Source organism: Cetorhinus maximus, chromosome 11 (assembly GCF_964194155.1).
Source record: "Cetorhinus maximus chromosome 11, sCetMax3.hap1.1, whole genome shotgun sequence".
Classification (NCBI taxonomy): domain Eukaryota; kingdom Metazoa; phylum Chordata; class Chondrichthyes; order Lamniformes; family Cetorhinidae; genus Cetorhinus; species Cetorhinus maximus.
Genome location: NC_135889.1, coordinates 13,438,795 through 13,451,586, shown reverse-complemented (window position 1 = coordinate 13,451,586; position 12,792 = coordinate 13,438,795). Strand labels below are relative to the sequence as shown.

The window sequence follows — 12,792 nt, the reverse complement described above, 5'->3', positions numbered from 1 at the left end:
TTCGGATAAACCGGAGGGGGGAGTTCACTGACAGCATTGTACCCAATGAAAGATCAAAAAGAGATATCGTAAACATGAACCCTGGAAGGGGGGGGCGGGGTGGGTACTGGATCATCTGATGCTAATTCACATTCAACAAAAAAAAATACCCTTTGAAAGCTCTGAATAGCATCAATTGAACCACTGCCAAGTAACACCATTACAAAGCCAGTATTCAAAAAGTCAGCATTTATTCTCATGTTTCTTTAATCATTGCTTTTTTAAAAATGTTTTACTGGCTGATTCAGCCTTTCGAGGCTTGACGGCTGTTTCTAGTAATGGATGGGGTAGTTTGAACAGCTTGGCTCACCTTAAGAAGAAGTCCTCTGGTGTATAGCACTCAAGAAATTGTTCCTTGTAACTCTGGCCAGGATTTTTTAAATAAAATCTCCCAACCACCTCCAAATAAATCCTTTGTCTTTCGGTGTTTCTTTACATCTCTCACCCCTATGACACGCCCCCTAGAAATAAAAAAGTATTTTGTTCTCATCTCCCTCCCCTTTCCAAGGCAGGAGAAAACCCTATCTGGAAAAGTCAATGCACTGTATATTAAATAATAATAGATAAAGTCCTCTGACATCAACAGACACTGCATAGGCCTCAAAGACAGTGCCCAATAAAACATTCTCCTGTCACAGACAGGAGACATGTGAATACTAATCTGTCATAGCTAATAGATCACACTTGTCCAAAGGCACTCTGCATATAGTCCATAATTTCTTTTAAGCTCTGCTTAAACGGTTGAAGTTTGCTTCTCGCCAACGAATGATGAAGTTGTGGGCCTCATCTTTCGAATTGGGCCACCAGCCCCCGAAGATAAGTTTGAGGCGTCGGCCATCTTGAATTCTCTTCCGGTTTCAGAACCACTGAACTGTCGGAAGCCCCAACTGTGGGGGCCAGCAATTTGAAGGACAAGACGTAAACACGATAAAGCTACACGGCACAGCAAGCCAGCATTGTGGCCAGTTTGAAGGAAATGAGACTTCCCTTCACAGCATGAAACAGGATAAACCTCGTCATGGTCTCCGGAAGTAATGCCAAGATGAGGCCTACTCTTACTTCATCCCAAAGTTCACAGTCAGGGGAGTAATGATGGCTCATATCCTTGGGAAAATAGTCAAGTTAAGGCTTTTAGTGCTGACTTCAAGAGGTTCTTAAATACGCCCCTCATTTAACTGGGGGGAAAGTGTGGCTGGTTCTGAATGAAAATGGTTACGATTAAAAGGCAATTCCTTACTTACTGCATCCTCTTGTTTGTTGCTGCCAAGTTACTGATAATAAAAAAAGGCCTTTCTTCCCCCCGCCCCCATTATGATCATGCCTCTGAGCAGCATTTCTGCTGGTTCATCTTCACTTTGTGCTTGATCCCGTCGTAGAGTTCAAAGTTGTAGTTCTCTAGGGTGGTGGAGCTCCGGCTTGACAGGCCAGCATAGGAGCAAGTGCAGTACAGTAAGAGCCCAGCACAGACTGCCCCGAGGAGGACCCCCACTGAGCTCATGACAATGATAGTAACCAGGATTGGGTCCAGGGAGTAGAGCCAGTTCTTGTCTTTTCCAGATGTTGGGGTGACTGACATCCCATCAGAGGGCACCACTGTACTCGATTCTCCATCTTTCCGCGCATTCAAGTCAGATCCCACATCTGTAACACAACAAAAGTAATTGTTGAATGGTTGCGTCTTTAGAAGACCACTTTCTACCTGAGAACATATCAAAGTTTGGCACAGCTTCAATAAGATTTACAAGAATGCCGCCAGGGCTTGAAAATTGCAGCAATGAGGAGGGGAAATTGGATGGACTAGGGTTGTTTTCCTTAGAACAGAGGAGGCTAAGGAGTGACCTAATTGAGGTGTACAAAATTATGAGGGGCCTAGATAGGGTAGATAGGAAAGACTTGTCTCCCCTAGCTGAGGGGTCAATTACCAGGGAGCATAGATTTAAGGTGATTGGTAGAAGGGTTAGGGGGGACATGAGGAAAAACTTTTTCACCCAGAGGATGGTGGGCGTCTGGAATTCACTGCCTAAGTTGGTGGTTGAGGCTGAAACGCTAAACTCATTTAAAAGGTACCTGGACCTGCATTTGAAGCGCTGTAATTTGAAAGGCTATGGACCAATTGCCGGAAAGTGGGATTAAAATGAGCAGCTAGTTTCTTTTTAACCTTTTCTGGCCAGCACAGACCTGATGGGCTGAATGACCTCTTTCTGCGCCGTAACTTTTCTATGGTTCTAATATCCAATTGTGTGTATTATACAATACTGTATTTACAACATGCATTGCAGCAACTCAGAAAGGCTCCTTTGACAGCACCTCCCAAACCCACAACATCTACCACCTCAAAGGCCAAGGGCAGCAGGGGTATGGGAACATCAGCACCTTCAAGTTTCCCTCAAAGTCCCAAACCATCCTTACTTGGACATATATCACTGTTCCTTCATCATCGCTGAATTGTGGAAGCCCTATCAGCACCATACGAGTATCTTCAGCACACGGACTGCAGCGGTTCAAGAAGGCTGCCCATCACCACCTTCTCAAGGGCATCTTGGAATGGGCAATAAATGCTGACCTTGCCAGTGATGCCCATATCTTGAGAATGAACAGAACATTTTTTATAATGTCCACAGGCTGAGGTATCTTTGATACAATAAAAACTTCTGTAGAACCTTGGTTAAACCACACCCGGAGGATTGTCAACACTTCTGGTCTCCATATAATGAAAAGGACATGGGGGCACTGGAGAAGGTGTAAAAAGGATTTACTAGATTTATACCAGAACTGAAAGGTTATACCTATCAGATAAGATTGAACAGGCTGGAATTCTTTTCTCAAGGTAAGATTGAATAATGCCCTGATAGAGGTTTTTGAGATCATGGAAGGATAATTGTAGGGTAAATGTAGGGAAGATGTGAAACCAGAAGTGGGGGTCAGAAATAAAAGACAGTCAGTAATAAATCCAATAGGAATTCAGGAGAAACATTTTAACTCAGAGATTGGTGAGAATGTGAAACTCACTACCACATGGAGTGGTTCAGACAGATGGCATAGATACTATAAGGAGAAGCCAGATAATCACATGAGGGACAAAGTAATGAAGGATCTGCAGATAGCATCAGTTGAAGCCAGGTCAGTAGAGGCTAACATCAACATAGGCCAGGTGGGCTGAATGGGCTGTTGCCACACTGTAAAAACCTAGAAAAAGGTTTTAATTTAAAAAGTGTTTCTGCATTCCCCAACAGACAAACGCCTCCTTCGTCCATGTTAACACACACAGGTTAGGAAAGCTCCAAGGGCAACCTCTGGTTTTGCTGAGTGAGTGGATCTCAGCCAGGCAGTAACTGTGGGGCACCAAACTTTGGCCTGGGCCACTGATTCTCACTGTGGTGTCCCGGGCAATGGAAGAAGCAATGTAAGGAGTTCTAGATTGATATTTAGCAGGGATCTTGTTGTAACTTTAAACTGTTTCAATGCAGCTTTGTAAGACACCGATACAACTGAAATGGTTGAAAAGAATCAAGGAGTAACAAAGTGGAAGCATGTCCACATATGTATAGTATTGTTTGCAGTGCCACTGAGGATGGATGCTGACAAGCTCAAGTAGATGCCAATGGAGTTTGTGGGTTTATAAAGAGCTTCCTTAACCGAGAACAGGCAGTGCAATGTGGTCTTATTAAATTTCTGTTAATGATTATTTCTCTATGTTTTAAGTAGACAGTCCCATGCAGTCATTTTGCTGAAATGTATTCAAGTCTGGAGTCCAAGGCTCCGGCGGCAATTCTGAAGAGTGCTTTGGCAGAGTCAGAACAAAGGATCAGCCAAGTTGAACACTTGTGGTCACCTGTTGCCCATAGAATTGGGGTAGTAAGTTTCCTTTGTACTTGTTACTGTGTGCAACTAGTTGCACTCGACTAGTAAAATTGCTGATTGTCTCCGAATTTGTGGAGTCTTTAAATATGTTTACATAGGAGCTGTGCACCCCGAGTAATAGACAGTATTGATAAGGAAGGAGGGGCCAAAATGGAGGAAGAAAATTACCTCGTAAGGGGGAATAAAGTATTAGCTTGCTTCAAATAGTTCCATTTGTACTTCAGAATGAACATGTTCTAAGGAAAGCTGATGAAAACAACATCTACAATACTCTGCAACCAGCTGTCAGCTCTGGGTAGCACTGAAGGTTCTGAGTTCAAGTCCTACCCCAGGCACCTGAACACAAGATCCAGGCTGATGCCCCTTGGACAACTGAGGGAGTGCTGCACTGTTGGAGGTGCTGCCTTTTGGGTGAGATGTTAAACTAAGATCCTGTCTCCTCTCAGGTCAATGGGAAGGATCCCATGGCACTCTTTTGCAGGGGTGTTCTTCCCCAGTCTCCTGGTCAATATTTATTCTTCAATCAACTAATTGCTAAAACTGAATGATCTGCTCATTTATTTCAATGCTGTTTGCGAGACCGTGCTGTGGATAAATTGGTTGCTGCATTTCCTGTATTACAACACTGGCAACAAAGCTTTTTGAGGCATCCTTACAATAGCACTTGTGCAAAGCCCCACCAGGTGGGATGTCCACTGCCATTTGGAAAAGTTAAAGCAGGCTCCGAAATCCAGTTTACCTTTGCTGTAAATATAGGTGTCAGCTTCCCTGTTGGGCTCAAAGTGGGTCCCTTCAGCATCACTGGAGATCCTTTCTCCCCCTGTAACAGAAAGCAGAAGATTACATCAAGGACAAAGGACAAAGTACAAAATATAAGCAGCTCTACAGAGCAAGAGACTCACATTCCATTTGTGTTGTAACTGCTGATCAATTTTATAGACACAGAGGGCATTAACTGGCTGATATAGCAACATTTAAACAAAATGTGTGCAAGTCAAATAAAATATCTATAGTATCTGTGACCCTTGCCATTTTTGACGATCTTACTATAATCTATTCCCCAATAAAAGGAAGTTCAACTTGGTGGAGGTACAGGAAGAGGCCATTCAACCCCTCAGAGCTGTTTCACCATTTGACTAGATCATGGTTGTTCTCTATCTTAACTCCATTTTACCAGCCTTGGTTTCAACATCCCTCAAAACCTTAACTAACCAAACTGTGTCTTTTCTCATAATTCCCATTGCTAAGTTCTGGAATCCTCTGTGCCACCCCCTTCTTCAATCCTTTCCTGATATCCTTATGAAGGTAACATATTGAGAACTACACAGTAAATGTGGTCAGAATTATCTATACCTGCTCATGGTCAAATACACTTGAGAAATCAGCCCAAGGACTTGGTTTAGAATTGCAGATAGCAGGTTCTGATTGGCCAGAACTCTTCACTAACTGACCAGTAATCACACACGGAATGCCTCACTTCTTGGTCCCTTGCTAGTGGACACTCGTCCGTGCCTCGCCGAATACACATTTCCATTTCAAACAAAAACAGAAAATGCTGGAAAAACTCAGCAGGTCTAACAGCATCTGTGGAGAGAAAGACAGAGTTAATATTTCAAGTCCAGTTCATACGGACTCGAAACTTTAACTCTGTCTTTCTCTCCACAGATGCTGTTAGGCCTGCTGAGTTTTTCTAGCATTTTCTGTTTTTGTTTCAGATTTCCAGCATCCACAGTATTTTGCTTTTATCAACACCTTTCTAATTTCGTACTTGAATAATCTATCCACGATTGACAATCCAGCCACCATTTTTCATTCCATCTGCTTGATTGGCCCTGATCTCCTGGGGTGCTCTTTAATTTCCTCAATATTTAAGGCCTGGCTGTACAAGCCAATGTCGTATTCTCTGGTTATTGATTAGTGTGAGTGGCCGTACGGACTCTCCTGCTCCAATCTGCGTCCAACCCCCTGTCCAGCCTCTCCGCCATCTTTTATAGTGGCCCTCGTTAACACAACAGTGAACTTGAAGCATGCATGTGCAAGTTGCCACGTTTGCCATTCGTGGATGTAAGGCCTTGTGTGTCAATGTGCATTGGACCAACTGCGTGCTGGGTGGAGCTTTAGAAGAGGTGGGTCAAACTAATACACCCCTCATTTAACCATCAAATAATTACATGTATTGAGTGCATGAGCATCCTCCAACGCACTAAGGGAAAGCAAAAATCAGTAAAAGTGGTAAATTAAGATACCAGTAAAACTTGTCCGAACTGGTTTTATACACTTGAAAATGGAACTCCAGTAGTACTGGTATCAATAGTACTGGTTTTTGACTACTTGAACTGTTTTTTCCTCCTAATAACATAATGCAGTGTACTAGATCTGTAATTGCACATCTCCATGCAAAGTTTCCTGCCTCTTCCTCCCTTCCCGAAAAAACCAAGGATATGGGCTCAGCCCCTAAGATCTTCTTGTTCAGGCTTTTCGTGACATCACTTAGGGTAATACTGAGCTGTCAGTTCCCTGTGAAGAAAGAAATTGGAAAGGAAATTTCAGACTGCACTTCCTGTGGACAGTTTTGAGGCATATTGGTGTGGCTCTGGGTTCAGTCCACCATCAGGGTTGAGAAGAGTCATATTGGACTGAAACATTAACAGGCTTCTCTCTCCACAGATGCTGCCAGACCTGCTGAGTCTTTCCAACACTTTTGTTTTCATTTGAGAATAGGGAGTGTTGCAAGGGGGGAAAAAGATGAGAGGAAATCGTAACCTAGTAACTTAGGCCAGAGCTGGAGTATGGTGTCCACTTTAGGAACGAATACAGGGCCTTGGAGAGGGTGCAGGAGAGATTTACTGGAATGGTCCCAGCGACACAGGCCTTCAGTTAAATGGATTAACTGGTGGGGGGCAATGGTCACAGGCCTTCAGTTAAATGGATTAACTGGTGGGGGGCAATGGTCACAGGCCTTCAGTTAAATGGGGCAACTGGTGGGGGGCAATGGTCACAGGCCTTCAGTTAACTGGATTAACTGGTGGGGGGCAATGGTCACAGGCCTTCAGTTAAATGGAGCAACTGGTGGGGGGCAATGGTCACAGGCCTTCAGTTAAATGGGGCAACTGGGGGTCCCAGGGACACAGGCCCTCAGCTAAATGGAGCAACTGGGGGTCCCAGGGACACAGGCCTTCAGTTAAATGGAGCAACTGGGGTGAGGTTGGGGGGGTGGGGGTGGTGTGCAATGGTTACAGGACTTTAGGTTAAATGGAGCAACTGGGGAAGCTAGGATTTGAACAGAAAAAGTTATGGGGAGGTTTAACAGATGTGTTCAAAGTTGTGAGCAGATAAGGTGAAACTGTTTGCACTGAAAGAGGGTCGGTAATCAGAGGAAACAGGTTTAAGAAAATGGGAAAAAGAAGCAAAGCAGAGATGAGGAAAATGAATACTTTAAATTCTGCACCTGCACTTTGTGTTTAAATAATGAAAAACAAAGAATTAATCCCTTTTAAATACTTGGGGCACTGGGCTAAGAACACAAAATAATATAGCTACAAAACGGCTCACTAAACAATAGGAGCATTCCCCCCAAGGTTCATGACACTAAGCACAGTCTATGAAATGTGGCTCTGTAGCCCTGGGATTGACAGATGAGGATGAGCGAGATGCCATTTGGCTGGAGGTAGTGAGCTCCTGGCAGGAACAGGATACTGGGGTTTCCTGCGCCCATGATGTTATTCCAGGTGAATCCTGTTTCTCTGTTACTTCGCTGGAAGGTGGGGAGTTAGAAAACAACTTTTTTTTTGGAAGGGCAATGTCAAGGGGAAGGGTGTGGTAATGCTTTAAACTCTACACCTGGATCAGGATTTGTGTATGATGGGAATGGTACTTGGGAATTCCATAGGTGGCTCAGGATTTCTGTCCAATGAGTTGGGATGAATTAGTGAACAAAGTCTCTGTACTAAGTGAACAGAGTGGGATTAGTACAATTTCCTTTTACTGATACCCAGCCCATTTTTCAAGAGCAAATGTGGACCAGAGGGAGAGGAAGGCACGACAAGATTTGCTTCCTGACCCCATGATTGCAGAGATTTTACACAGTACCTCTCTTGTATAAAAAAATAGCATCTTTATTCCATTCCACACAGTACATCTCCAGGGTGGTGCATTTACATTCAGAACGCAAGAAGCAGACAGCTCCCTCAGCAGTTGTCAGCTAGTCCAAGTACATGATGAGCCATGGTGCAGTGTACAGACCACCCCACTGTAACATTCACATTCACAAGCATGTTAACTGTCAAACCACACGAGACCAATGCTTTCAAAGGAGACAAGGGTGAGTTCGGGGAGGGGGTGGGGGGGGGAGATGGATGCAGCAGCGGGGCGAGGGAAGGGTTGGCATGCCGATCGTATTTTGGGGCATAATCAATACCCCAAACAGCTAGGATCCACATTAAAAGGGCGCTTTGTGTCCTGGTTTTCATAATGCTTCCCACTCCGAGCTACCCATTGCACAGGTGCCAATCTTTTGCCCCTTTTTCTACACAAAAAGCAAAGCTGCCCCTCTATGCGTTTGCTTGCCTAAATGCCAAAGTATTCGAATGAGGAAAACCCACTTAAAGAGAGCAGTACCCAATGCTAGTCAGCTGTAGCTCAGTAACAGTGCTCTTACCTTTGGGCCAGAAGACTTGAGCACAAAGTTGAGGCTGATGCTCCAGTGCAGTACTGAGGGAGTGCTACACTGCTGGAGGATAAGACATTAAATATTACCTAGCTGCCCTCTCAGGGATGTAAAGGGTCCAATAGTTTGCCACTTTAAATAAAGGCAGGTGAATTTGCCCCAGTATTCTGGTCAATATTCATCCCTCAACTGACATCAATGAAACAGATTATCTGGTCATTATCACATTGCTGTTTGTGGCAGTTTGCTGTGTGTAAATTGGTTGCCCTGTTTCTCATACTGCAACAGTTGCTACACATCAAAATTAAGCCATTGGCTGTAATGCACATTGGCATGTTTCGAAAGGCACAATGTAAGACTTCTTTGGCAACTGACTCGCCTTTGGGTCACCTTGTCATAGGGCAAAAGACCCTAGGGCAGTTCAAGTGGGTTGCAGCTTGTCGCACATGCACTCCTGAACACAGGAACAGCGCATCTGTCAGATGTAATACACTGGGGGTGGGGGTGGGGGGTGGAGAAACTGTTTTGTGTGGGCCGCAGACTGCTACCTGCACGGTGTTCTTCATTGATAAAAACAGCAGGGCCTGAAAAAAAATTCTCCCCACAGCTGTGTTGTTTATGGGGGCTGCATAGACAAGGAAAAGAGCTTTCCCTTGTGTTTGTAACCCCCCACCCCAGCCAGAGCCCCCCACCTTTTAAAGTACACAATTTACAAGGCTGAGCATTGAAAAGGAGAGAACATGGGGTGGGGGTGAATGATCATTAATCAGGGGTCAGGGAAGGTAACAAGCTAAGCAAAATTCTAGATGTTTGATTCGCTGGCCAGTATAGTTATTCCCTCCTGGTGACAGGTTTTTAATTGGAGGACTAGTTTGAAAGTTCTTTATAATATTGAATCCGTGAACCTGCAGAGTGAAAGAGAATTCCACTTTCCATATATAACAAGCCAGAAGAGCAAGCTCTAATTTTTTTTTTAAGTGTCAGCAGGGAAAAGAAAGCACAGAGCTATTTACCTAAAAAAAATGTCAAAAGTGGCTTTTCCTGTTTTCGAGGGCCATGGTTTTCATGGTGAAAAGAGTTTGACATTTTAATGAAAAGCAAATCACCAGATTTTATCTTTTCATGAAGAGAGCCCCATTAATGGTCGTCATGAGTGATCTAGTAACAATACAGGGGGTAGAATATAGGAACAGGAAGAGGCCATTCAGCCCCTCGAGCCTGTTCCATCATTCAGGTAGATCACAGCTGATCCATAGCTTAACGCCATGCACCTACTTGGGTTCCCTATCCTTTCATACCCTTGCCTAACAACAATCTATCAATCTTAGTTCTGAACTTTCCAATTGACCCCCGGGGAGCTTCAATGGCTCTTTTAGGGAAGAGAGTTCCAGATTTCCACTACCTACTCTGTGAAGAAGTGCTTCCTGACACCATCTCAATTTTTAAGGTTATGCCTCCTTGTTCTGGACACTCCCACAGAAGGGAAACAGCTTCTCTCTGTCCACCCTATCAAGTCCTTTAATTAACTTAAACCATTCAATCATCCCTTAATTTTCCATATTTAAGGCACAATGTTTAATCGATGCAACCAGTCTTCAAAATTTAACCCTTTTAGTCTCAAGGGAAGAGGCAGTACAAGGCAGGAACTTGACTATAAGATTACAAATCTAAAAATTACTGTTTGGATAAGTGCTTTGCACATTCTTCCATCTGCCCTTTTAGCAGAGTTTAACAAAATGACTTAAAGGCCACATTAAAATAGCAGCAACAGGAATGTCACAAGAACGTGTTAAATACCATCCGCTGGGAATGTTAAGAGTAAATTCCAGGCTACCAACAATGATCGAACTGCTGTCATATTGGAATTAGGGGTCTCAGAATTAATGAGACTGTTCAGCACCCCTGTGGTGATTCAATCAGAAACTCTGTCTCTCCATTCTGGCATAAACCCCTTCCAGATCGAACGCTGCAGCCTGGCATTTGAATCTGGTGCTTTAATTAACTCTCCTCTCCTATTCCTTCTATAACAATCACGCTCTATTCTTGTTAGATGCTTCATCTATTTAGCCGCTATCCTAGCCTTAGTTTGCTCTGTCATTCATAGCTGACCTTCCATTTATCCACAGCCTAACAGTCAGCTGTGAATCAGTAGATAGCAGGCAGGATAAAAGATTGTGGGTTCAAGTCCCACTGCTGAGACCTGAACACAAAATCTAGACAGATGCTTCAGTACAGTACTGTCAGAGATGTTGCTTTGCAGCTGTCAGACCGAGGCCCTGTCTGCCCTCTCAGTTGGGTGTAAAATCCCAAGGCACTGTTTGAAGGTGCACTGTGGAGTTCTCCCTCATGCCCTGGGCAATATTTATCCCTCAATGAACATCATTAAAAACAGATGGTTTTCGATATTATCTGTATATGGGAGCTTGCTGTGTGCAAACTGGCTGCTGGCTTTCCTACGTTACATTGACTATACTCCAAGAGGAACCACTGTGAGTCCTAAATGTGCCTGCCTTTCCATGGAATACCTGAAACATTCTTTGTTCCAGTTCTACTCATGCGCCCGCCCTTACCTCTTTTTACGATATATTGCTGTTTGTTTCCTGCACTCAGCCCAAACTGGAAAATTCATCAACCTTGCTTCCACCCTTCCTTCACCTCCACATGCTCCATCCTGACTCCTCCCTACCTTGGCTTCTGTCTCCATTTCTGGGGACAGGCTATGGGCCAACATCAACTATAAGCCCAATGATTCCCACAGCTACCTTGACTACTTTTCCTCCCAGCCCACTTCCTGTAAGGATTCCATTCCATTCTTCCAGTTTCTTCATCTTTTTTGCATCTGTTCTGATGATGTCACCTTCCATCTTGTCTTTCTTTTTCCTCAATCAAGGATTCCCCTCTGCCATGGTTGACAGGACCCTCGACCATGCCCATTCTATTTCCTGCACTTCTGCTCTCACCCCTTCTTCTCCCTCCCAGGACCACTGTACGGATCCCTTTGTCTCCATCTTCCACCCCATCAGCCTCCATATTCAACAGATTATCCTCAGTCATTTCTGCCACCTCCAGCATGATGCCACCACCAAACACATCTTCCTCTCCCCTCTGCTCTCAGCATTCTGAAGGGACCATTCCTTCCATGACTCTACTCCTCAATCATCCCTAACACCCCCTCCCCATCCAACATCACCTTTCCATGCAAACATGGGAGATTCAACGCCTGCCCTTTTACCTCCTCCATTTTCACCATCCAGGAGCCTGAGTACACCTTCCAGGTAACACAGTGAGTTACTTGTACTTATGCCAATCTAGTATACTGTACTTGCTGCTCATAATGGGGTCTCCTGTACATTAAGGCGACCAAATATAGATTGGGCGATCGCTTTTTGGAACACCTGTTATCTTAATCCTCCAACTGACACCCACTCTGACCTCCCTATCCTTGGTCTGCTGCACTGTTCCAATGAACCTAAATGGAAACTCAAGGGTTGTGGGTTGGGTTGCCAACCCTCTAGGAATGCCCTGGAGTCTCCAGGAATTAAAGATAAATCTCCAAGATACTAGTGGAGAAATAAATATCATTCAGGACATTAAAAAAAAGTATGTTTGTGGGAAAAAAAAGAATATTTGAAAAGTTTTGTTTGCTAGTTACTAAAATATTAGAGTTGTGAGAAATAACAAACACTGCTTGATTGTCTTGGAGGCCATTTGAAGGAACACCTTGCATTGCTCCCAACCAGAGTTGGCAACATTAGGGTACATTAGAAAACAAAGTATGATTCCAACAGACAGGTTTGGTGCACAATTGGTGGACATGTAAGAGATATAAAAGTACACAAAAAAAGGTGCTTATTATGAACATTTTATCTCTCAGTGGAGGATGGTAAACATGTATCTACAAAAAATATGTAGCAACATATTATAGAGAAGACACCTTCTCCACACATAAAGGTCTGCTCTTTAGAGAGGCATCTGTACTCTCGAAACAACTCATCACTGTAGGTGTCTTAATTCATTGTTTATAACAAGTACCAAGTAACTGAAATCTCTTTTTTTTAGATGAGATCTCCTTTGTAATAAAAGGGACATGTACATCTGAATTAACTGACCTCTTGTGAAGATTGTGAGGTAATAATGATTTCTACGATTGTAAAGAAAAAAGGTTAATGTAGGCAATGGCAAACTGGGTCATCTTTTCTGAACCAGTAGGATTAGAGGAAGCAGCC

At 43.8% G+C, this 12,792-nt stretch overlaps 1 protein-coding gene across 1 annotated transcript in view; it reads right to left on the bottom strand.

Moving 5' to 3' along the window:
• Positions 1 to 213: 213 nt before the first annotated feature.
• Positions 214 to 12,792, bottom strand: part of LOC144686402 (neuropilin-2-like) — a 104,735-nt gene continuing 92,156 nt past the window's right edge. Inside the window, exons 16-17 of the mRNA XM_078551552.1 lie at positions 4,640 to 4,720; positions 214 to 1,680 (exon numbers count right to left, since the gene is read on the bottom strand). Coding sequence (XP_078407678.1) covers positions 1,355 to 1,680; positions 4,640 to 4,720 — 407 coding nt within the window. The 3' untranslated portion in view covers positions 214 to 1,354. The remainder of the gene's footprint in view (positions 1,681 to 4,639; positions 4,721 to 12,792) is intronic.